Source organism: Heterobasidion irregulare, assembly GCF_000320585.1.
Source record: "Heterobasidion irregulare TC 32-1 unplaced genomic scaffold scaffold_02, whole genome shotgun sequence".
Classification (NCBI taxonomy): domain Eukaryota; kingdom Fungi; phylum Basidiomycota; class Agaricomycetes; order Russulales; family Bondarzewiaceae; genus Heterobasidion; species Heterobasidion irregulare.
The window spans coordinates 2,557,580-2,579,939 of NW_009258198.1; the positions used below are offsets into that span (position 1 = coordinate 2,557,580).

The following is a 22,360-nucleotide window of genomic DNA, read 5'->3' on the forward strand; positions in this document are numbered from 1 at the left end:
CAAGATACAGGTACTACTATAGTCACAACTAACACAATACAACGAGAATAAATACCCTTATGTCGCTGATCTTGACATTATATCCCGAACGGTCTAGCTCCATAGCTGCAGCGCCTTTAAGGATGACTGCTGTAGCTTGGACTGCTGCTCGATGTTTTTAGCATCCTCCAGCTTAGGCCTAACTTCCTCCTTCAACTTCTTAAGCTCTATCACTCGATCCTCTGTGACGGCACCTGGCCGACCAATATGGCCCAGAAGAACACATATGTTGGCACGCATCTCCTCTGGGAACCGCTTGCTGGGGGAGGTGAAGATGGCCATGATCATATCTAATGCTCGTCTTGGAGTGGTCACTGGGGAAGTGAGATCATTTGCCTCCGTGGAGGGCCCATCCGCATTTATTTGCGCTTCCTGTGGTAAGGGTGAAGTGATGGCATCAAGCACGTAGTCGGCTGTGGAAGCATAATAAATGCCAGAGGCGCATGGGAATACAGCTGAAAACGAACCTCCTTTCCCGTAGAGGGTCAGCAATGTGAGCGCGACTATGCCTTCGTTGACTAGACTAGGATATTTTTTGCTTCGCCCAATGAGTTGAGCCAGAGCCAATGCAACAGGCGCACTCGTGATAGCGACCATGCCCTTCGTCTTTCGCTCGTCATCCGGAGTAGCTTTCGACCATAATGTCCGGATGACGTTCACAAACACTCGTGTTCCCTCACTCTTGATAGGAACGTCATCAGACCGTCTAACTAAATCCAGAATCTGTTCAAGACCGCTTGGCTCGGAATCTTGACCTCGTGATGAGAACAACAGAGCGTAGCAGTTCTCGGCTGATGAAACAACAGCTGATGAACCAACAAGCTATCAATACACCGTTGGAAAGAAAAAGCATGCGTGGATCACCATTGCTACTGCAGAGGTGTTTTGCGATGCCTATCGCGTTCACCTGAACCAACCCCGCGATAGCAGAATTCTCCTTAAAGATGTTAGATGCGATTAGTCGACCGATGATCCCAACTTTGCCTAATGGCTCTCGAGCTTTGGAGGCATACGCCAGGTGTCGGAGAAGGCCGATGACCCCATGTTTGACTTTCATATCGGTTTCTGGTTCCAGCATTGCAGCTAGATACGGTCCAAGGGCGATTGGCTCTTCAACAATCGCTGCTGCGTGAACCTCTACAGGGCGGATATGATTGTAACTTAAATTGAGCGGATGACAAGGTATAACGCTTACCGTATCTCATCAGATTCCCTAGACTGAGGGTCGCGCATACGAGAAGATCGTCGCGATCTTCTTCCTTCAGCTGTTCCTGCGATTTGATCCAATGTACCATTTGCGACACGAAGGGACCACCCGGCGCCGCGTTGTCTGAATCATCCCATAGAACATCGATATTCTTTTCTTCGCCGGCAACCTCGACCACGACCTTGATGAGTGCAGCCTTGCAGTGATCGAAAGCCTTCACCTTCCGTGCCCGCTCGCCAGGAGAATCGCTAGGCCAGAGCGGATGATAGTCGCCGTCTTCCACGAATTTATAGATTTCCATCAAACAGTTGACGCCATCGTGCTCGTCAGGGGATGACATTCCGCGCGCCAACGCTAAGCGCACATCTTCCACATCTATCGCCATTGACTCTAAAAGTGAACATGACTCTTCGAAAACATTGAAGTCTGTCTGAACGAGTGCGCGTCGGAGGGGACTGTCGTGTTCGAATTGTCCTGAAGGGGACGGGAACGGAGGGCTATATGCCGCAAGCGGGAGTATGAAAAGCGACAGATCTTCAGGATCGAACAAATCTAGCGCTATGATAAAGTAATCAGTCTCGGAAAAAATGGACTCGTGAGGTGATCTCACCATCGGCTTTCAACTCGGAGATGATGCGCCAGGCCCAATTCGAAAGGTCGCTCCTTAGTGTCCATGACTCTGTGATGTCCTCGCTGGTTGGATCGGGTTCAATGTCTGGATAGAGGCTTCGTGGCACTGCGGTGATCCAAGATCCAACAGGGTATATCGCAGTCGCTAGCCCAAGGATCGTAACAGCTGCTTGTAAGTCGATCAAAAGAGACTTCACAGCCTCTGTCAAAAAGGTAGTGAGTGGTCGATTGTAGTGATGAAGTTCCGAGAGAGGACAGACCATATCCGATACAAGCATTCAGTAAGACTCCTATGGCTGTTTTCACGACTTTCAGATGAGGGACAGTCATAGGAAGGAGTCCCGTTTTGCGGTCTGCAGGAATAATTTTCTCGTACGAGACGAGGAGAGCAACTACTGATTGGGGGAACTCGGCATCAAGGAGGTGTCCTCTATTTTCGTCTGCAAATAGATACATTTATTCACGCTGGTATGATCGCACCAGGGGAGGGGGAGACTCACCGTGGTCCAGACACAGATTGGCGGCAACACGAAGGATCTCAAGAACGGCTGGTGCACGGGAGGCACTGGGTATCTCGCTATCACCCGCTAACTGCAGTATGCGAGCGAGCGTCCGCGGAAGTTGCGTCTTGCCCAAGATGGTGTGAGTGTCGACTGATCAGAAAGAATGGGGTCTCGTCGGGCTCGCGGAAGAAGAGCTGACTGTAGGGACTGACCATCTTCGCTCCTCACGCGAAGGCCGTTCGCCAAAGCTTGGGCAGAGATCTCAACCTGCTGCCATTCATCCTTGCCTTCTTGGGACGCAAGTTTGGACGAAAGTTCGTCGAGTTTGGAGGCTTGAGTAGTGTAGTGTAGTCCGAGGGTATCCATGACGGAGAGGTATAGTCCTGAAATTGGAGGAGAAGTAAGGTACAAGCTAATAGGTTTGAAAAGTTGAGGTAGTACGAGAGTGATCAACGAACAAGAGCTGTTTCTAGCTGTTTGTAGAGAATCGCACAGGGCCACTAAAGCGTCTCGCCATCGTCATCTTATTTGCATAATCTCTTAGCGGCGTCTCCCTTTCATTTCATTCGAATTTGTCCGTGTCCAACAACACTCATACGAACACAAATACAGACAGGACTGTAAGTACAAAAACGCTCTTTCAACGACAATAAGGAGGTGCATCTGCCCCAACAATCTTGTTTGCGACATCCAGCGCTTCTACCACCTCATCTGGAAGAGGCCCTTTCGCCGCATTCTCTATGTTCTGTTGAATGTGCGCAACAGAACTGCCTCCGATCACGATACCATCTCCCGGTGAAAGGAGAGAATGATGCTGCAGCCAGCGATGTCCAATTTCAGGAATGGTGATGTTGTGTTTCTCCTGGGAGACCTGCATAAGCCAAGGACACAGAACGATTTGGAACAAAACATACAGCCGCGGCTTGCACGACCTTCAACGCTTCCAATTGACCATCTTTCAGATATCTCTTGCGTAAGATAGGGCCTAACCAGCCGTTTGCCGGATTAAAGGTATCCTTGTCATCGAGTTTATCTTCACGCGAATTAATTCTGCCTGTGAAAAATCCTCCCCTGTCACAAAAAAAAATGTTAAGGACGTTGGTCTCAGAAAATCGAGATGCCTTACGCAAGAGGGTTATACGCGATGAGCCTCAGGCCAAATTTCCGAGCGCAGGGAATGAGCTCCGGCTCTATAGTACGAGTGATTGCATTGTATGGTCTACATCATAGCTGTCATCAGATATCGATTCCCATAGACAGCTTATGAACTTACCCTTGGTAAACAGTAGGCTCCAGCCACCCGTTGGCCTTACATATGTGTATGACCTCAACGACCTAGTACATGAATGTCAAACAACTTCTCTGAACATGGCTGTGAATGACTGACTTCCCAAGCAGGAAAGTTGCTTAACCCAAAGGCTTCACTAGTACACATGTCAGTAGGGCGCCGTGTAATTGAGAGACATCGTGTACAATTTGCCTTCTTTGTGAAGTGCGTTGATCTCGCGCAGAGTGTCTGTGAATGGAACACTTCTGTCGGGTGCGTGGAGGTAAAGGATGCGAATCTTGTGAGGATGCAGCGCCTTGATAGAGATGTCCAATGTGGCACGAAGCTTCTCAGGAGAATGATCACCAGGATTCGATGGATTTATCCTAGTTGCCAAGTGTAAGTTCACATCACTGAGGGAGATTCTGATAAACTCAAGCGCACTTCGTGTCGACGACGGCACCTCTCAAGTCGAGTTTGCCTAGCATCTACGTAGGTTGTGTAACCATTCGAGCAGGACAAGGGAATCAGATAAATGAGAGGCATACAACTTCCGTTGTTCCGTCACCGTAAAGCCTAGCGGAATCAATTTCCGTATGTCTATTCTTGAAGAACAGGTCTAAGAGTACTTGGGCGTCCTTGGTATCGGTTACGCGAACAGGTGTCCGTCCCTCATCGCCGAACACAGCAGAGCCCTGCAAGGAGAGCGATCATAGGTATGAGTGACAAGATAGCGTGAATATAGCCCGGGCGCTCACAAATAATAGAGGAACTCTGGAAGGCATAATAGGTGCGACAGAGACGCTAGAAACCCTGGGGAAACTGTGCGCCCACCCCCTCTTAAGTACCACGTTGAATCTGATCATTTGTCTCGTGGTTCGTAAGAAACATTACTGGCTGGGTCAGGGCATCGGGCAGAGCCCGAGGCGAGTTATGCGAGCCCGACAGCGCTGCTGGTGAGGGAACAATTCGAAACGCAAAAGCGGCCATCCGTTGACACGGTCATCTGTGCAACTCGCATGTGACTTTCGTATATAATGACGTCGCTGAAGCCTTTCGTCCCTTCCACTCGCCACCAACCTTCATATATTCACCATGGGGTCCAGGAAGAATAAATCCAAGAAAAACATACCAACGCCCCCAATAGCGCCTCTCGATGATGCCGACAACGAACAGCTCATGGACGATCTCCTTGCACAGCTTGATTCTCAGGACAAAACTGTGCAGCAAGAATCTGCGGCCGTGCTCAACGAGATGCAGATCAGCCAAATAGCCAACGAAGATTCCAACAAGAAGAACTCTAGCAGGGATCGTTTCAAAGAGCGACAGGTGAGGGTGTTCTTTTCACTTAGCTGTTGTACTGAAGAAATTGAGCCTGACAGAAATTTACAGGCTAGGAAAGCAGCAGCTTTGGCCCAGCAGCAGACACCTGTCGACAAAGATGCTGACGCTCGGCTGGAGCGTGAAACGAAAGAAGAGGAGAAATCAATCACTCGAACTTGTAATGAACTCGGTGTCGAGATGCACGAGGTATGGATGCATCCAGTGTCATGATCTGTGCTAAATATATGCGCAGATCAACCCAGATGGGCATTGCTTGTACGCAGCTATATCCGATCAGTTATCACTTCTGGGTGTCATCCCACCCGCCCAGGCGAATTTTGCCATCATTCGGGAAGCCGCTGCGAATTACATCTACACCCATCCCAACGACTTTCTTCCATTTCTTCCCTCTGTTCTAGGAGAAGATGGTTTAGGCACAAGCCAGGCAGGCATAATGGGACCTCGAGAGTTTGAGGCGTACTGCGCAACAATACGAGATACGGCTACGTGGGGAGGCGAGCCTGAAATTCTGGCGTTGAGCAAGGCGTATGGAATACCAATACACGTTGTGCAGGGCGGTTCTCCCCCTGTCGTAGTACACGATCCCACCGGCGCACCCAGAACAGATAATTTAAAGGATCAAAAGGCTGTTCGCGTCAGCTACCATCGCCGAATGTATGGTTTGGGGGAGGTGAGTCCTGCTTTTCATGAATCAACAATCTACATCTCATGGACGATGGTGACAGCACTACAACTCACTGAGACCAAAGGGCGGACTACATCGAGTCACCAGCCCGATCAAGAATCTCCTCCCATGACACTGATTTAGCTCGACATGTTCGCTCCGGAGGTTCCGATGTTTTACATGTATTGGTATCTTATATCTCCATGTATCGATGAAAGGAATTTAGTACAATAATTTCGAAAGCATCATGAGTGTTTATCAGAACAACAGATCGTCCTCCTGCCTACTCGACATCGGCTTTGGGCCGTCTGCGACGTAGCCTCCAAACGCGCTATCCAGACTGGCATACGGATCTGCAGGACCTGTTGGAGGTTCTGAGACCCCGCTCCGCAGCCCTGCCTCCTCGCCCTCGCCGTCTCCTTCGCTACTGGCATCCACATCGAGTAGATCATTCGACTCAGTCGGTAATGGCGGAGGAGGCTTGGAAGTATCGACGAGCACAGACGATGATGCTGACTGCTTCTGGGGCTCTATTGGTCCCGGGCCCTGTACGACTATAGGACCTGCCGGGAGGCGTGCCCGTTGCACGGTAACGAGGACCTGTCTTGAATGTTCATTGAGCGCAGGACTGTCAGTCAAAGCCTTGCCCGCCGCGCCTCGGATAAAGGTCTAAATGGATATTATGAGAAACATAATGAGTGGGGATAGACAGGATATAATCGTATGGCAAACCTCAGGGTTCTTGTGATATATACTGCCCAGAGTGCCCGTGTGAAGCAAGAGCTGGTCAAGAGCTCCGCGGTCCATCCGGTCAGAATCTGTCGTAATCGCGGGCTTTTCGGCCAAGACGATTTCTCCCGCGACCGCAGGATTGATGGCAAGCAGGCGCCAGTACATGAATCCACGATCTCGAAGGTCAGGGTTGTCAATCTCCTCAGTCGTCCATTTCAAAACTTTGTGTACGAGCGCTTTCACTGTATCTGAGGATGACTTGTAAATAAAGAGTTTGACTGCCGCTGTGATCAGTGCTAATTGAACCTGAGAACTGGCCAGTTAACACCTGATCGTCTCGATGAGAAAAGTACGACTGACCTCGACTGGCTCCTCGAGGAAGTTGTATGTCAGATCGTCCATCAGCTCGTCAGCATTATCGATTCGATTTGCAAATTGTCCAATGATCCATATCATAGCAGCTTTGGCTTCAGGCTCGTCGAGGACGTCCAAATTCTCGCACAAGGTGGGAATGATGCCTTCGTATTTGCCCGGATAGCGTCTAAAAATATCCTTGATGACGATCACAGCCTCTTGGACTACGTAGTTCACCTTGGTGTCGATGACGCTAAGGAGAGAACGAATGCACGCGTCTGCCGCTGCTTCGACTTTGATAGCCAGACGACCGACGGAACGGACAGCTTTGCGCACGAAGTCAACGTCCACTTCTGATGCATACCTTAGGTATTATTAGCAATGGCCGATGAACGCCTGTAGAATATTAAGGTCACACACTCTTCCAGCTCGGCCAAGACCTCGTTAGCATTTTCTTCTCGTGCTAGCCGGTACATGATCTCCAACTTTGCAAGTTTGACATATATTGGATCGTTGTATTTGCAGAAGAACACCTTGACGTCGTTCTTCAGAACTGAAGGTCTTCGCTGGATAATCAGTAGAATGTTTCGCAAAGCGACGTATTGCACTTCTGGCCCCGAGGACAACATTGTCACTGGAAAGGAGATAAGCTACATTGCTTATATGAGCGTACTAGGCATATAACATACCGAGTGGTGGCCCCATCTTCTTACAAATATGATCTATTAAGCGACGGCTTTCCATATAATTCATCAGGTAAAGGAGGAGCTTGATAGTCGTAAGGACGACAGCCGAGTTAGCATGCTGAAGTTGGACGATGACCCGCTCAGCAAGAAGCTCCGCATCTGCGTGTGTCTGAGGAACAAAGCGGAGCAGAGAGTCTAGGATATAAATCTGGCCCCATCTTAGTGAGCTAGTGAGAAAGTTCGCCCTCAGGAAGGCCAGACGAAGAGACTCACTCTGAACTTTCGCTCAGAGCAGAAACCAGTTTGCTTGCTATAGTCAGATTCAGTTTGAAAACGACTCCGTCTTGTCTGTCTCCAATTTCGGAGAGAGCAGCGATTGCATTAGAGACAACCGTGGCATTGCTGTCCACCATCAAGTCTCTGAGCAACTCGACAAACCCGCCTTTTTCCGCTTTTCGAGGATCAGCGGCATACAGCTTTGCAACACAGATCGCAGCGGTTTTCCGGACGTAAGGGTCCTTGTCTTTAAGGTGATGACGAAGAGTGTCCGTTAGAGCCTCCGTCACGACAGGTATTGGAATGTATGACATGGTGCGGATAGCTAGAGCCCTGATGAGGGGATTGCGATCATTACAGTCCTACTTCCGGTCAACTTCACACACTCATGACGGTGACAAACTGTCGCACCTGAAGGAAGCTCGGAATGACGAGCTGTATTTGATCGGCCTTGGCCCGGCCATAATAGATCAAGAACAGATAGACCACTAATCACAATTAGTGAGACACGCAATTGAGTGGAACATTGACGCACTCTTCTTAATCTCTAACAATGGTGTACCCAGACATTGAACTACATCCGTGAACAATGGAGACACTACGATGAGTTAGTGATCATGAGTGCCAGATAGCTACGGTCCATGACGAATGGGGTACCAACTATCATTGCCCATTGTGATATTGGCCACAATCTTCTTCAAGACGGTCTTTCTCTTCGTGAACTTCTTGTCCTTCGTCTCCGCCGCCTGCAGCTCGGCACGGAACTCCTGGATGTTTCGTTGACGGCTATAAAGCCCCGGAAGAAGGTTGTCGACGCACCTGGATCTTTCCACGCTGGAAGAACTTCGCATCTTGACCTTGACCGCTCATGAGTGCCGTCGAATGTGCAAAGATGAAAGTCGAAGACAAGAAGGTGAATAGTAAACAACAGAACTTAGGAGACTACTACTAGAGGCTCAACACCGGGCCCGATCAGAGTTGCCTAATTCAGCCGCATGTCCTTTCGATCCGCCTCTTACATGGCAAGCCTTCGTCTGTTGAAGTGAGTTTCCATGATTCATTGTGCGTCTTTTCTCTGATAGCCAGTGCACAACCTGTTCTCCAGTTGATTGACAGTGCTCATGGAAAGACAACCCATTCTCATGCCCATTCTATCAGATGTCTCGTTTCAGCGTTCCCCCAACCTTTGATTCCCTTTCCAGGGTGGGGCTTGATCCTGCTAGCTGCGATGCAGTCAACGCGTTTCTCAAAATCTTCAGGGGTCACGTTCGGCGTGCTCAGACAGCGTTCTCCCTACATGCCGATGAGGTAGCAATTCTAGAAAGGCTCTTCTACAAGGGGAAAAACCAACATCGTTCTTCTCTATTCTGGCAACGAGTATCTGAGATGCGGCGGTACGGCCATCGCCTTCAAGAAATGCGCACATGTGATCTTTCAGAGGCCCTCCGCATCTCATTCTATGGAGAGGAGGCGACCATGAGGTGAGCATGACCTCGCCCGCATGCTCATTCAATGATCATGTACACATTATTATGTTAAGTGCGAAGATATTGAAAGGGGCATGGACGCAATATCCCAGCTCCTCACGTTTCATGTATACCTTGAAACAATTGAGAACATGCCACCATCTCATAGAGAAGGTAAGCAGTTCATGAATCACTGGAATGGGTTGATTTTGATTGGCCATCTCCTTTAGAGTCGAGGTCGTCTGCACGACATATATCAGTGAGTCACCATATGAGCTTCTTCCAGAAACGTCTGTCAAACCAATCCCCGCAGCTTTTTCACATTAATTATGCGAGATAGGGCTTTCATGCAGCTAACCCTCACCATGGTTGCGATCGCTTCACGTCTCGACCAAGTTCTATCACAAGTTGATAATATCGTTGAATGTTTGCACGACGAGTGTCGTCAAGTCTTTCAAGTCCTTCACGTGCGCACTACTGCCGATCATGTCACATTTTCATGACTGATACCCCTATAGTCCAAACAAGCGCGCAGAATGAAACCCCTGACCTCTTATAGCATCGGAAATGCTGCACCCGACGTTAAATCGACTACTCTAGCACTCAACGAACAGTTCCTCGATGTTGGAGAAGACGAGGATATCGGGCAATCGACCGATCGCACCGCTACCCCAACACCCCGTTTCAGTGGCCGCAACATGAGCCCATTAGCAACTGTCGAAGACGCTGCCTATGCCACCTTTCCCCAATTGGGATCTGTTTCAGATCCTGGCCCCCATTCTCTCGATATCAGCATAGGTTTGTTCTAGTCTCTCGTGAGTACCTGTTCACTAACAAGTCGCACCAGGGAACATCAATCGAACTGGTCAATTCACAGCATCAGCTGTGAACTCGGGTATAAGTGTGAAAAAGAGGAAAACGCCCGAAGATGACCATAAACATAATCCAAAGTCAGCCCCAGTCAAGACAAAGAAATCAAAGAAGAAAAGAGACGAGATCGACGACATATTTGGTTGAAGTACGCTTCAAATGCGCCTAGCGTTCAGAATGGTTCGTTCTTGGACAGTCTGGTGCGAACATGTACTGATAGTAAGATCAAACATGCTTCAGGGTTAGCCATTGAATGTCTCTTGCCCCGCTGTTGGCGACTACGAACTGACTCCTAAAAATGAAGGGGCTATCTTACCTTTCATAAGTTCCGCTGTCCTCTCGAGCGGGAGGCGGGGTGGGTCAGAGTTTAGGCTTTCGACTACAGCTATTCTGACTTGCGTGAGCTACACATGTATGAAGACCATCGTCAGTCTGTGCTCGTCGATACGGAGGCTCATCAACCTGATTGATACTACTGTCGATCACGTGTTATGTTCGTATACAGCGTACGGGAGACAAGTAAGAGACATGTACTGTACATCAGTGTACATTTTACATATAGGGTGAGACGTTGCGATCATTGGTTGGGCTTGACGAACACTAGAAATTTGTGATCGTCATTTCACGTCGCTGAAGTGATAGAGTACGCGGTCAAGGTTTCAACATGTTGGCGTTGAACAGCATTGAATCTCATTGAATGCGGAGCAGGCACATCCTTGAACCCAGCCACTAGAATGATATCCCAATCAACCACCCGATATGAACAGCCATTATTCCTCTGGGAACGACAAGGTCACACGGAGGAGATGCGGTGTCCGACCTGATTGCATTGCATTCAGCGACTACCCAAAAAAGCACTGTGGGACAGCTCTTTCCTCGCAGGCAAGCCTAGAGTAAGTGTAGAAGAAAACCAAGAGATCACAACAATGCAAGAAGTAAATCAAAACACAGAAGAGTCCGAAGAGTCCAAAAACGTGTCGAGCGGGCGCTGTATCTGAACGCTGGGAACATGTATCTACACACGATCAAATGCCCAAAAGCTACGGCAAAGTCCACGAAAAAAGCGTCCGTCATTATGGTATATCACGAGCGCGACGTAAACAAGTCCATCTGTTTACAGGACGAGGGCGGCGGCGAAAACGGAGATGAGAGCGACGGCCACACGCGACGCGGTGACCATGCCTGCACCGCTCTTGGTAGCATTGCTGGCAGGAGTCGCCGACGATGTCGAAGCTGCCGAGGAGGCGGACGCGCTGCTTGCTGCCGACGATGAACCGGCAGCGGAGGGAGACGAAGCGGCGTTGTTGCTTGCGGCTGCGACGTCCTTAGGGAGCATGAGTGGGTTTGAGCCAACAGCGGACATGTCGATGGTGCCGTCACTCTTCAAGATCTCAGGGTTGGACGCCAAGAATGCACGAGTGTAGAGGACGTTCTCGGCCATGAGGGAGTGAGACCAATCGGGCATCTGGCTCATATCCATAGATGAACCCCAGTTTGCAGCACCAGAGTTGTTAGCGGTGACCATGTTAGTGTATGCGAGCGACGCTGAGGTGGCAGAGTTGTTCGAAGCGATCAAGGGCATCATCGAACCGACGGACGAAGGACCGGAGAATGCATTCGGAGGGTTGCTGTTGAGGTAAGATGAGCTCACTGCGTATGGCTCGCTAATCGACTGTAAAGACTTACATGATACCGAACATACCCTTCTGGCAATGGCCAGGCGTACCGCAGTAGTAGAAAGTGGGGTTCGTGTCGTTGACAACCTGGGTGACTGAACAAAAAAAGAGGCGTCAATACGGAGAGCAAAGTTACATGTTCGATGACCACTCACAGACGAAGGACAAGTTGTGCTCGCCAGAGACGAAAGGAGCATCGGCGGTCTTGTTGCAAATACCGAGGATGGACGACTTGGTCACAGTGTGTTCGTTACCACCCCAAACGAACTTGATGGTGTCGCCAACGGACGCGTTGGTAGCGAAAGGCACGTAACGAAGGACACCTTGAGTCGGAGCGACCCAAACAGTGTGAGTTGCGCCGGTACCAGAGCTTCCCTCGGAGCCAGAGGTGGCGGTGGCCATCGCGACAGACGAGGGAGCGCCGAACGAGGCAACGCATTCTGATACTGATGTCAAAGAAATTCTTGTATCATCAGGAACACAAACTCACGCTGCACACAGCTGTCATAACCAGAGCCGCCCCAGTTGGAGCTGCCAGACCCGTAAGACGCGGAAGTGTACGAAGAGGCAGCGGCCGTGACAGTGCTTGACATGACATCCGCACTGCTGTAACCACTGTTCCCGTAGTTGCTACTTCCACTTCCGTAGTTGCTGCTATCGCTGGAACCACCATAGCTGCTGCCGCTGCCATAGCTGCTGCCACTGCTACCGTAGTTGCTGCTGCCACTGTAGCTGCTGCCGCTGCTTCCGTAGTTGCTGCTACCGGTCACCATCGACATATCGGCAGACGCTGTAGCCGAGGCCACCATAGCGGTCCTATTTAGGAATAAGCGCAGGGATCTATTATGGTAAGGGCGGAACTCACGCAGTCGGGACTTCCGACTCAGGAGTGCCATTGGGGGCGGATACCGCGACTTCACCGATGTTGTTATCCGGCATGGGACGGGCCGAGGCAAAGCCGGCGTAGAGAACGGCAGCGCCGAGGAGGGACGAGAGCATGACCATTGTTGTAGAAAAAAACGTTCAAAAACAAAAAAGACCGTCGAGGTGTGGGTGTCTTTAGACTAGCGAGTGCAGATTTCCTCCCAGAGGGGATTGCGAATTGCTTTCTCTATCAAAGAGGGTGATCTGGGGAAGGAGGATTACAAATAAGCACGGGAATGGACCTGCAGAGACCCGAAGGAGAAATATACCTCGAGAAAACGAAAGGATGCTTAGTCGAGTCAACTCGACTAAGAAGAGAAGGTCGAAAAGAGAGAGAGGGAGAGGGAGGAAGGAGGGTGGGGAGAACGAGCTTGCATTGCGAGGCTGATATACGCGGCACAGACCCATGACGGAGTCCGAAAAAAGCAGATGCGGCCCTTGGCAACGAGATCAAGATGTTGATTATCATTCTCTTCACTCCGCGCCCCTCACTTCTCCTGCATCCCATGGTAACCCTGTACTATTATTGGCCCTCCAAAATAACATCGCCTCTCCAGCAGAACCCATTGGGCACTGGCAGGCGGGTCAAATCACTCTTACTCTAAGCGTAGCCTTCGTTCTTCAAAGTAGCCCGCTTACGGCCTGACGCGGTCCGCACGACGCTTCTCCTCTCAACAGGTCAATCGGCGTCGTCGGTCTTTGCGGTCTTTGCCATGTTACCCAATTACTTCCGACACGTTGCGACAGGTCTGCACCTCCCTCCGTATGTAATGCTAGACGCTTGCAGTACGCTTGCTGGCACTTCCTGTTCGAAAGGCAGCCCTTGTTCTCTTCATGTGCGCCGCATGTCCCAACATACGTCTACCGTGCCGTGACTGCTCTAATCCTGTCGTCCAATCCTAAGCCTCTGTCGAGCTGTCCTGTGTTTTGCTCGTGAAATGCTTGACCTATCGTATCGCTTACAAGCAGGCGCCGACAAATGAGCTTTATCGGAGATTCAGACCCCGACGCACCCCGCGGTGGGCTCTCATTGGATTCCATTACCTCGGTATGGGAATCCTAACCTAACCTGACGAGCACGCGATTTCCCTATGTGGGCCAGAAGCCACCTCAGCGCGAAGACACCGCTCGAGCTCTATCCGCATGCTATTTTTGCTTTTCCATCTGAATGCTCTTCCCTGTACATCGGTATTCTTAACTCGAGCAGACGAATTTCCTGGACAACCTTATGACCTCCTATGACTGATGCTGTCGAGAACCTCCGCATCTCATCTTCTAATGTCGCTTCAAGCGTGGAAGATCGCCCTGATCGATCTTGATGTGCCTTCTTTCCCATGCCGAGAGTATGCCGAGGGGTGCTATCCATACTTACCATTTTTCAGTCACACCGTGGACAATGCTCCATCTCCGACAAAGCCATGATCACCGCCCACGAACAGTTTGCACCGAACGATCACCCTCTGCAGGGACGCATAAGCCCGAAATGATCAATGTTCGGACATCAATTTGTACTACTCAACACGCGGGAAAAGATGTACCAGTACAGCCTATAGCCTGGAGGAGGGGAGAAAAGAAGGTCGTGAGGTTACATCCAAGACACGATACATCGACAAATATAGGGAAGGCCCATGACATATCAAAACGTGAATATATATGCGAACACCTATTCAAAATCTCTGTGCGCCGCGTCCTGGTCTAACAGGTAGTCCCATCCTAGGCGGTGGTCGCCTTGCGCTCGTCGCCTGGCTGCGCTCATCGGTATCACGTCCACGCTCCATGTGGGTGGGGCCATCGCGATTCTCCCTTCCACGATACATGGTCGGATCAGCACCGTCGTCACGGCTGGCAGTAGTTGATGTGTTCCTCTGTGCGGCGATTCGCTTTGCATCTCTGAGAGCCTTGAGACGATCACCAGCTCTAGAGGTGCTAGAACCGCTTTCATTCACAGCATGCGGATACCTAGATGGGAGCCCTCTCGTATCTGATCTTGCGGAAGGATTCGAGGATGCCGCGACTGAGTCATATATATCCCTGAGGCCGCGACTTCGCTGAGCTGGGGGAGAGGCCTCGGCCTGGTTATACTCATCACCTCGATCAGATCGACGTGTGGTGCTTGGTCGCCCTCCGGCCGCGCGTCGCTCGTGCTCGTCGAACAACCATGCTGGAAGATCGGACGGATCCTTGGCTTTCTCCAAATGATAAGCCTTCATTGCACGGGTAAGACGCGACTCTTGTCCAAGGGGCGTTTCTGGTGGCATCATAACATAAGAACAGCATCCTATCTATAGGGGGGAAACGAGGACGTACGTTCACCAGATTGTATTTGAATGTTGTTGGTCCAGGCCTGGCTGACCGTCACCGTCAGGTTACTTGCCGCACCAGCGACACGCCCCCATAGCGAGGCTCCATGCCCTGCAGCGGGGTCAGACATGTCGGAGTTGTTGCCTGGCGTGATCGATGGGAATGAGTTCTGCGATCCAGTGGCATTATGACTCCGCAAACGCACCATCCTGTGAAGACATGGGACGTTCCTCTTGCGCAGCGGCCCTCTCTCTCAACCAGCCTCCCCTGCCTCTCTTCGGTGGCTCCGGTTCGTCTTCTACGCTCGTTACAGAAGATGTCTCCCCGGACCTGTTTTTCATCCTGTCCAAAAAAGAAGAACCAGACGAGGTTTCAGACACAGGAGAGCTCGCTTGAGATGACGAGTCCTGAGAACGGCGTCCGTACGCGTTGTCGGCCCGCCCATACCTAGACGGCGTGCGCGGGTCTCTATTCATCTCCCGCACGCTGCCCTCGTAGGTAGGGAGCGGCGGCGGGCGGGTGGCAGGACGCTCAGAGTAGGTGGAAAGGTGACTGCGGGGCGAAATGTTCGCGAGTGAACGCTGAGGTCGAATCTGCCGAGGGTAGGATGTGGGCGGCTGCACTGGTCTGCTAGAGTACACGCTGGCATTGGTATCTGAGTCTCTATGAACGTCGCGCCCGACTGAGCGTGCACGAGGGCCAGAAGGAAGGCCGCCAACATTACGCGGACGACTGGGACGAACTGAGCTCATCAGTTGATGCCGATTGATCTCTATGATTTCCTAGAACCCGCTAGAATGATAAATGGTATATACACGCCCGGGGAGAGGTGAAAGTGAACAGGCCAGCTGCGTGGAAGGGAAGAGAGAAAGAGAGCTTCAAATATCGAGGTTTATGGCGGTGATGAGACTCAGGATCGTGTGCGCGACTGCTGTCGGTTTCGACTGGTTGTCGAATTACTGTCGCCATGTGCCGGCCCGGTTCTGGATACCGCCGGTTCCGAATTGGTATCCTTTTGTTGGACGTGGTCGAGATTCGACACCTGCTCGCAGATCGGCTGCAACAGTCCACCTTGTGTAGCGTTCATCGTCCTCCATCTTCATCTGCGAAATCGAGCGTGGAGGACCTTCGAAGTCTCTTGAAAACCCTCCATCCAACTTCCATCCATCGCTGGTACCATCAATCTTCCTTCCCAAGCCGGTCTTATGCCCATAATGATCGGATCACTCGCCGTCTGGGAGTGCCGTTGGGTGCTTGATGAAACGTATAGTGCTTTTTTGATCTTGATGGAGCGCAAACTATTTAGTGAGCTCACGCCAGCATTGCTGTACTGATACTTAATTTTCAAGCTGCCAACTGGTCGCAACGGATGGCGGCCCATCAGCAGTTAATGTGGGGGACCGATGGCTTTCTATCGAGCCATCTCAGTTCATAAACTTCGTTTAAACTTGTCCTACTGTAATGCAGAACGATGTCGATACATAGGCTGATCGATGATCTAAGAGATAAGATAAAAACTTCCTTTTTAATCCATTGATCAACGATGTCGCCATTATGAGAGCGAATGACGACCCGAGCACACAGTCGAGAGGAAAAATCAAGACCATGCACCAGTGTTTGTCAGACACTCAACTTCCTGCATAGCTTTCACAGCCTCTGCCCAATATGTTTGCCACACGGAGATCGGCATCCAAACTGACGTCGCGCTTGTTGGGCGCCCGGTGGGCGAGTACGGCTGAGACGAAGGACAAGTACAAGGTGGTTGTTCTCGGCGGAGGTTTGTGATGTCCAGACGGGATTAGGACGTCCGCACTAAGAACATGCTTTGAAATACAGGCGTCGCGGGTTTGAGCGCTGCTTTGCAATTGTACAACCGCTTCGAGCAGGCCGGAAAGTCTCTGAAGGACGGGGACATCGCGATCGTGGACGCTGCGGAGTTCCACCACTACCAGGTGCGTCTTCGCTGCCATACTCCGGCCCCACAGGCATTCTAAGCATCCTTGTCGATCTTGCTTTGAAGCCTGGATGGTGAGCGGAATGATGGAGCACTCCTATACGCATAGAATGGAAGGCTAATTCGACTCCCAGGACGCTTGTTGGCTCCGGCTTGAAGCAAAAATCGACCCTCCGCCGCCCCCTTGCGGACCTCATCCCCTCTCATATCAACCACATATCGGAGAATGTGCAATCGTTCGACCCTTCGGGCAACTCGATCACCACAATCTCAGGCAGGAAGCTTTCGTACGACGCGTTGGTGGTCGCAACCGGTCTTCAAGTAAACTTCGACCAGATCGAGGGGCTTCCGAAGGCTCTAGCTGATCCATCCTCCGGCGTCTCAACCATCTATTCCTACAACACCTGCGACAAGACCTGGCGAGATATCGATGCGCTTAGGTCTGGACGCGCCCTGTTTACGCAACCCGCGGGCGTCATCAAATGCGCCGGAGGTGAGCGTTTGCGATGCTTTTCTTCAGAGCAGCCCCTGTATTGGAAGCTTGGAGCTGACGCTACCGTCTGGAAGCTCCCCAGAAAATTATGTGGATGGCATGGGACAGATACCGCAGGTCTGGCCGTGGCGACCAGATTAAAGTGGACTTCAGGACGGGAATGCCGACGATGTTCAGCGTGCCGAAGTACTCGAAGGCCCTTGACGCCATGCGCGTCGAGCGCGGGGTCGGCGCAAAATTTCAGCACAGCCTGGTGTCGGTCGACTCGGCGAACCGCAAGGCGACGTTCAAGAATCTGGCGGATAATTCGACTGTCACGGAGGACTATACGCTACTCCATGTGACGCCCCCTATGGGCCCTCTCGATGTGTTCAAGGGAACACCGCTTGTGGACGCTGCCGGATGGATCGACGTGGACAAAAACACGCTCCAACACGTGAAGCCCGAGTTTGCCAATGTGTTCGCCATGGGCGACGCCTCTTCGCTGCCCACGAGCAAGACCGCCGCCGCAATCACGGCGCAGGCGCCAGTGCTAGTGGAAAACCTGTTCCATCAGCTCGACACCGGAAAAGTCGGACCTGCCAGATACGACGGGTACACGAGTTGCCCTGTGAGTGTATTCCATTAATAGAGTCGAGGGGGATCGAGCACTGATGTGAGAGCGTGCAGCTACTGACCGGCTATGGCGAGCTTATGCTTGCCGAGTTCAAGTATGGCTTGGAGCCGGCGGAGTCGTTTGCCGAATACCTGGGCGATCAGGCTACTCCGAGAAGGTGAGCATCTGTGGCATCTCCAACGCTTCCATATGCTGATCTGCACCGTCAGGCTGTTCTATCATCTCAAGAAGGTAAGATTCTGTTTCTCAGTCATCAGTTCACTCTTAAAGCTAAATTGTCGACAGGATTTATTGCCCTTCGCGTGGCTCAACTTTGGGGTACGTGTCAAAATAACGCCAATGCTATTTTGTCTCATCTATCCTTTGCAGGTCAAGGGACTGTGGTTTGGACCGTCAGGGTTCGTTCGTCCCAAGTATTCTTAGATCTGGGCCGGTTTCGTCGGCTGGTACAGGACCTGAAATGTAATCATCTATACCGGAATGTTCGGACCATGGTGTAGATCTAGTCGATACATTCCTTGCATTCGGACCTCCACGCATATGCCGATGCGACGTGAGCAGGTCGAGGCTGATGAAGACGCGACGCGTCGTGGTCACGTGGGACGCGCCAGTGACGCGAAGGAGCGTGTGACCGTTGATGCACAATCAACAAGCGCGACGGACACGCGCGCGTTGTGGACCCACGTTTTGCGCTCACACCCACGTCTGCACGATGTCGCGCTCGATGACCGCCGCGCAGGTCATCGCCCTTGGCGAATACCTAGATGCAGATTTTGACCCCTCAACGCTCACCGTCACGCAATTGCTCGGTGTCTTTGGATTTCACAACATCAAGTACCCCACGCCCTATACGAAGCCGAAGCTCATCCAGCTGTTCAACGACGAGATCAAGCCCAAGACCGGAAAACTGAAGAAGGAGAGGCTGAAGCGGGAGAACAGCACTGCTAGCGACGACGGGATCAAGGACGGTATCACTGGAAAGCAGATAGGGGATGAGAAGAAGGTGCGTCTGCGTCGTGTTGGCTGCGCAAGGCAGGGCGGTTGAGATTCGCTATAAAGTCTCTTCGGAGGTCGTCCAGGCGAAGCTCTCGGGCGCCGTCTCAAGAGGCAGAGTCCACGTTGACAGTACCGGAGCCGGTAAGTCTCTTCCTGGCGCTGGTGGCACTGAACTCGCACCTACTTTATTAATCACGACTAGCCTAAACGCCGCCGGTCATCCGCTCAGCCCAATCTTGGTGGACCATCGAAGCGAACGATGTATCCATCGGAGACCGCTTTGATAGAAGAAAGTGAACCTGAAGAGGAGGTAGCAGTGCGCAAAGTCAGCAGAGGCAAAAAGACCGTAAGCCTGTAGCCCTTTGCGATCCCTCCTTTCCTCGTTGATATAAGATGTCGCTCAGACCGAAGACGCTGGCACACGAGCCCGCCGCGTCTCTCAGGCAGTACGTATCTACTCTAAAATACCTGTGACCTCGTCGGCTTGTGCGCTTGTTTGCTAACAGCCCATCTCTAATTAGTTTGCAGAAGATAGCGGATGGGAAGACAACAACATCTTCCAGTCTGGCGCTGAATCGTCTTCTCCCGTGCGCCCGTCGCCCGTCAAGCCCCGCGCTCGGAAGAGCACTGCACCAAAACCTGTCGCTCCCCGGAAATCCAGCCGCAAGGCGACGTCCGCGCCGCCGGAGATGCTGCCATCCTCATCTCCCCCACGAGAATTCGAAGGTGACGCCCCAGTTATTCACGTTTCTCCTCCCCGAGCGCCAAAGTTCGAACCGCGTTTGCCGCCGGACATCTTCCGAGGCAGCTCACCCGCGGTCGGGACACCTGCGCGGCGGAACGTGTTCGCGCTACCCTTTCCTTCACCCAGCCCGCTGCGGCGCCAGGAGGTGAAGGTGCAACCGCAAGAGTCGCAAGAAACGCAAGAGGAACTCCCAGAGGAGGTCGCGTTCGATGGCGATGGCGGCGGCGGCGATTTCAGCCCCGAAGAGGAGCTCGAAGAACCGGAGGAGTCGAAACAGACCAATGCCATTTCCCGCATCATCGCCGAGGGCGGCACTGTCGTGCGTCGACCGGAGTCGAGTTCCGGGGGGTTCCCCGTCTTCCGTCTGCTGTTCCTCCTGTTCGCCGTTTTGCCCAGCGCTTGGTTCGGCTTGCTCCCGTACAAAGCGGACTCGGCGTCCATCGGGTACTGCGATGCGGGAAAGGCCACCAACGACGCTCTAGAAGGTTTCCGCGCCAAACGCGCCGCCATCGAGGCATGCAATCGAGAAAATAGGACCACGTTGTATGTTTTACCCGCGGCTGCCGCTTCCGGCGTGCCAGATGAGACCAGAGAGCAAGAGCGGGACGAGCCCGAGTGCCCTTACCCGCCGTTGATGCCCGCACCTGACAGTTGCACCCCTTGCCCGGAGCATGCGACGTGCACGGCGCACAGCGTTGAATGCAACAGTGGTTACATCGTTCGCCTTCACCCGTTGCTTTCCCTGCTCCCCATCCCCGTTACCAACTCGACACCGGTGAGTCAAGATAAGATATCCGCTCCGGTCAAGGCCATCCTCGATGCCGTCTCGGTTGGCCTGGACGGCATGCCGGGAATGGGTTCCGTAGCGCTACCACCTCGATGTGTGGTGGACCCGCGGCGGAGGCGACATATCGGAGTGTTGGGCAAGGCGATCGAATCCGCTCTTGGGCAAGAGCGAGGCCGCAGATTGTGCGCCGGTGATCCGCCTCTCGTCAAGGAGAAAGACGGTGGCGAGGCAAGGCGATGGGGGATCGAGGTTGCCAAGTTGAAGGAACGGACGAAGAGAAACATCTCGGTGCGTGCGGGGTGTCGCGTCTGACAACCATCTCCGGCTGAAACTTGCGGTGCGTTGCTTCCCAGCCGGCGAGCATGCACAGTTACGATGCGAACTTCAACGACGCGATGAAACAGCTCACCGCGTGGGGCGGCGTCTTCACTTCCAAGGACACAGAGTGCGCTGTCTGCTGCGGTCGGTGTTGGCCGGGACGTTCGTGCTGATTCTCACGTTTTCTGACGCAGAGGGAACGAGTACATCGCGCACAGGACGCCAGATCTCGACGTCGCGTGTAAACTCACCGTCAAGTCGCGCGAGCTTTGGCAGCTATGGAAGCTGCACATCGGATGTGAGTTTTTTTTTCTGTCCCTTTCGACACTATCTTCGTTCGATGTCGTCGTCTCGCCCCGTGACGGCTTCGCTGCACTGGGTCCTGATAAATTTGACACCTCCACAGCGATCCTGCTGGCGATTGCCGCGTACAAGTACGCGAGGCGGAGCCGCGCGCAGCGGTGGGTGGAAGACAAGCGGGTCGCGGCGCTGGTGCAGGTCGCGCTGGACATGCTGCGGAACCAGGAGATGGCGCATCACACGGATCCGATCAGCGCGCCGTACGCGTATCTGTCGTCGCTGCAGCTGCGGGACCTGGTCATGCAGGACGAGCACTCGGTCGGCGCGCGGCGGCGGCTGTGGGACCGCGTCGAGCGCGTGGTCGAGGGCAACGCGAACGTGCGGGTGAACCTGGAGGAGGTCGAGGGCGGGGACGAGCTGCGCGTGTGGCGGTGGGTGGGCGGGGCGGGGCGGAAGAGGGTGCAATTCGAGGAACGGGGGCCCGAGGGCAGGATCGTGGCGTGACGCGCACGAAGCGCCTCTTGGAGCCGCGTTGTCAGCCGTGCCTCTCTGGAGAGAGCATGAGAGAGTAAGGGTGAGAGGCCTGATCGTGCTCCACGCCGGCGTGCTGCGTCGGTGCGAGCGAGTCCCCCCGCGTTTCGGTTCGATTCGGGGTCGTCTCGGTCGATTTTTATTATGAACCGCTTCGGTGAAATGTTCTCCTTATGTTTTGATTATTGACGAAGGCGGGGGCCTAGGCCCGCCGTCGACCCCCACCCCATTTGCTGTGCCACGTCCGCCCGTCCATCTGGACGGGACGCTCTTCTATTCTGCAGATTCTATTTCGAACCCGCCCGACTTGCTTCTAGCTTCGACGCTGCACGGTCGGTCGCCAGTTCCCGCTGTCTGTCTGCCTGCCTGCCTGTCTGTCTGTCTGTCTATCTCCCTGTCTGTCTGCCTGTCCGTCTGTTTATCGTATGGCTACTACTAGCTGTTTGTGCCGGCTTCTGTTCTTCCCGCGAGACGCTGATGGCACTACGTCCTTACTCACTTATGGTTCGGACGTCGATCGCGTCGCCTCGCTCAACGATGATGGCGAGGGCTCGCTCTATCTCCGGCTCTCATGTAACAGTATGAACGGGTTAAACGCGTGCGCATGTGCTTTGCGCGCTTCCCACGCGCCGCCGTGTTCTGTGCTCTGTTTCCGTCGATCGAATGGACGTCGACGCATGT

General features: G+C 52.7%; 10 protein-coding genes across 10 annotated transcripts; 5 read left to right on the top strand and 5 right to left on the bottom strand.

The window, feature by feature from the left end:
* On the bottom strand, window positions 1–2,745 carry HETIRDRAFT_457591 (uncharacterized protein; the record flags this gene model as incomplete). The annotated part of the gene is made up of 8 exons (XM_009544518.1): window positions 1–452; window positions 507–845; window positions 904–1,176; window positions 1,235–1,804; window positions 1,857–2,078; window positions 2,137–2,316; window positions 2,377–2,529; window positions 2,592–2,745. 8 exons carry the CDS (start codon window positions 2,743–2,745, stop codon window positions 94–96), a joined length of 2,250 nt encoding a protein of 749 aa, XP_009542813.1. The 3' UTR covers window positions 1–93.
* A 274-nt stretch (window positions 2,746–3,019) lies between these two features.
* HETIRDRAFT_309547 (uncharacterized protein) lies at window positions 3,020–4,431 on the bottom strand (the record flags this gene model as incomplete). The annotated part of the gene is made up of 9 exons (XM_009544519.1): window positions 3,020–3,241; window positions 3,294–3,450; window positions 3,506–3,598; window positions 3,653–3,714; window positions 3,767–3,803; window positions 3,853–4,032; window positions 4,091–4,134; window positions 4,195–4,341; window positions 4,405–4,431. The coding sequence occupies 9 exons, from the start codon at window positions 4,429–4,431 to the stop codon at window positions 3,020–3,022; spliced, it is 969 nt and encodes a 322-aa protein (XP_009542814.1).
* A 294-nt stretch (window positions 4,432–4,725) lies between these two features.
* HETIRDRAFT_438567 (uncharacterized protein) lies at window positions 4,726–5,898 on the top strand. The gene is made up of 4 exons (XM_009544520.1): window positions 4,726–4,975; window positions 5,039–5,176; window positions 5,223–5,660; window positions 5,716–5,898. The coding sequence occupies exons 1-4, from the start codon at window positions 4,742–4,744 to the stop codon at window positions 5,785–5,787; spliced, it is 882 nt and encodes a 293-aa protein (XP_009542815.1). The 5' UTR covers window positions 4,726–4,741; the 3' UTR covers window positions 5,788–5,898.
* HETIRDRAFT_380250 (uncharacterized protein) lies at window positions 5,868–8,601 on the bottom strand. Its single transcript, XM_009544521.1, has 10 exons — window positions 8,522–8,601; window positions 8,364–8,469; window positions 8,238–8,300; window positions 8,114–8,190; window positions 7,700–8,064; window positions 7,430–7,644; window positions 7,161–7,374; window positions 6,747–7,104; window positions 6,387–6,692; window positions 5,868–6,323 (listed from the first exon to the last, which is right to left on the bottom strand). Exons 1-10 carry the CDS (start codon window positions 8,570–8,572, stop codon window positions 5,913–5,915), a joined length of 2,166 nt encoding a protein of 721 aa, XP_009542816.1. The 5' UTR covers window positions 8,573–8,601; the 3' UTR covers window positions 5,868–5,912.
* A 96-nt stretch (window positions 8,602–8,697) lies between these two features.
* On the top strand, window positions 8,698–10,663 carry HETIRDRAFT_149996 (uncharacterized protein; the record flags this gene model as incomplete). The annotated part of the gene is made up of 8 exons (XM_009544522.1): window positions 8,698–8,744; window positions 8,905–9,183; window positions 9,243–9,342; window positions 9,399–9,427; window positions 9,482–9,635; window positions 9,687–9,966; window positions 10,016–10,218; window positions 10,279–10,663. The coding sequence occupies 7 exons, from the start codon at window positions 8,698–8,700 to the stop codon at window positions 10,183–10,185; spliced, it is 1,059 nt and encodes a 352-aa protein (XP_009542817.1). The 3' UTR covers window positions 10,186–10,218; window positions 10,279–10,663.
* Window positions 10,664–10,838: 175 nt separating this feature from the next.
* HETIRDRAFT_471314 (uncharacterized protein) lies at window positions 10,839–12,999 on the bottom strand. Its single transcript, XM_009544523.1, has 6 exons — window positions 12,908–12,999; window positions 12,580–12,842; window positions 12,205–12,530; window positions 11,870–12,154; window positions 11,725–11,809; window positions 10,839–11,666 (listed from the first exon to the last, which is right to left on the bottom strand). The coding sequence occupies exons 2-6, from the start codon at window positions 12,717–12,719 to the stop codon at window positions 11,153–11,155; spliced, it is 1,350 nt and encodes a 449-aa protein (XP_009542818.1). The 5' UTR covers window positions 12,720–12,842; window positions 12,908–12,999; the 3' UTR covers window positions 10,839–11,152.
* A 1,095-nt stretch (window positions 13,000–14,094) lies between these two features.
* Window positions 14,095–14,878, bottom strand: HETIRDRAFT_438571 (uncharacterized protein). Its single transcript, XM_009544524.1, has one exon. The coding sequence runs from the start codon at window positions 14,846–14,848 to the stop codon at window positions 14,306–14,308; it is 543 nt and encodes a 180-aa protein (XP_009542819.1). The 5' UTR covers window positions 14,849–14,878; the 3' UTR covers window positions 14,095–14,305.
* Window positions 14,879–14,975: 97 nt separating this feature from the next.
* On the top strand, window positions 14,976–15,830 carry HETIRDRAFT_407819 (uncharacterized protein). The gene is made up of 2 exons (XM_009544525.1): window positions 14,976–15,083; window positions 15,145–15,830. The coding sequence occupies exon 2, from the start codon at window positions 15,159–15,161 to the stop codon at window positions 15,333–15,335; it is 177 nt and encodes a 58-aa protein (XP_009542820.1). The 5' UTR covers window positions 14,976–15,083; window positions 15,145–15,158; the 3' UTR covers window positions 15,336–15,830.
* A 745-nt stretch (window positions 15,831–16,575) lies between these two features.
* sqor (sulfide:quinone oxidoreductase) lies at window positions 16,576–18,536 on the top strand. Its single transcript, XM_009543441.1, has 9 exons — window positions 16,576–16,716; window positions 16,776–16,891; window positions 16,960–16,967; window positions 17,028–17,386; window positions 17,461–17,996; window positions 18,056–18,159; window positions 18,212–18,233; window positions 18,288–18,320; window positions 18,372–18,536. The coding sequence occupies exons 1-9, from the start codon at window positions 16,605–16,607 to the stop codon at window positions 18,423–18,425; spliced, it is 1,344 nt and encodes a 447-aa protein (XP_009541736.1). The 5' UTR covers window positions 16,576–16,604; the 3' UTR covers window positions 18,426–18,536.
* HETIRDRAFT_149993 (uncharacterized protein) lies at window positions 18,503–21,652 on the top strand (the record flags this gene model as incomplete). Its single annotated transcript, XM_009544526.1, has 9 exons — window positions 18,503–18,686; window positions 18,742–19,005; window positions 19,062–19,139; window positions 19,201–19,344; window positions 19,403–19,444; window positions 19,520–20,818; window positions 20,884–20,975; window positions 21,043–21,146; window positions 21,255–21,652. Exons 1-9 carry the CDS (start codon window positions 18,543–18,545, stop codon window positions 21,650–21,652), a joined length of 2,565 nt encoding a protein of 854 aa, XP_009542821.1. The 5' UTR covers window positions 18,503–18,542.
* Window positions 21,653–22,360: the final 708 nt, after the last annotated feature.

Excerpts from the sequence above, each read along its gene's own strand:
- HETIRDRAFT_438567 (XM_009544520.1), top strand. The coding sequence starts at position 4,742 with ATGGGGTCCAGGAAGAATAAATCCAAGAAAAACATACCAACGCCCCCA. Across the intron at positions 4,976-5,038 it reads ATCGTTTCAAAGAGCGACAG|GCTAGGAAAGCAGCAGCTTT; the intron begins GTGAGGGTGTTC and ends AGAAATTTACAG. Across the intron at positions 5,177-5,222 it reads TCGGTGTCGAGATGCACGAG|ATCAACCCAGATGGGCATTG; the intron begins GTATGGATGCAT and ends ATATATGCGCAG.
- HETIRDRAFT_380250 (XM_009544521.1), bottom strand. The coding sequence starts at position 8,572 with ATGAGCGGTCAAGGTCAAGATGCGAAGTTCTTCCAGCGTGGAAAGATC. Across the intron at positions 8,191-8,237 it reads ATTGTTAGAGATTAAGAAGA|TGGTCTATCTGTTCTTGATC; the intron begins GTGCGTCAATGT and ends AATTGTGATTAG. Across the intron at positions 8,065-8,113 it reads TCATTCCGAGCTTCCTTCAG|GACTGTAATGATCGCAATCC; the intron begins GTGCGACAGTTT and ends GACCGGAAGTAG.
- HETIRDRAFT_471314 (XM_009544523.1), bottom strand. The coding sequence starts at position 12,719 with ATGGTCATGCTCTCGTCCCTCCTCGGCGCTGCCGTTCTCTACGCCGGC. Across the intron at positions 12,155-12,204 it reads TTATGACAGCTGTGTGCAGC|AATGCGTTGCCTCGTTCGGC; the intron begins GTGAGTTTGTGT and ends CATCAGTATCAG. Across the intron at positions 11,810-11,869 it reads GCACAACTTGTCCTTCGTCT|TCACCCAGGTTGTCAACGAC; the intron begins GTGAGTGGTCAT and ends TTTTTTGTTCAG.
- HETIRDRAFT_438571 (XM_009544524.1), bottom strand. The coding sequence starts at position 14,848 with ATGAAGGCTTATCATTTGGAGAAAGCCAAGGATCCGTCCGATCTTCCA.
- HETIRDRAFT_407819 (XM_009544525.1), top strand. The coding sequence starts at position 15,159 with ATGGGACGTTCCTCTTGCGCAGCGGCCCTCTCTCTCAACCAGCCTCCC.
- sqor (XM_009543441.1), top strand. The coding sequence starts at position 16,605 with ATGTTTGCCACACGGAGATCGGCATCCAAACTGACGTCGCGCTTGTTG. Across the intron at positions 16,717-16,775 it reads GGTGGTTGTTCTCGGCGGAG|GCGTCGCGGGTTTGAGCGCT; the intron begins GTTTGTGATGTC and ends TTTGAAATACAG. Across the intron at positions 17,997-18,055 it reads ACGGGTACACGAGTTGCCCT|CTACTGACCGGCTATGGCGA; the intron begins GTGAGTGTATTC and ends GAGAGCGTGCAG.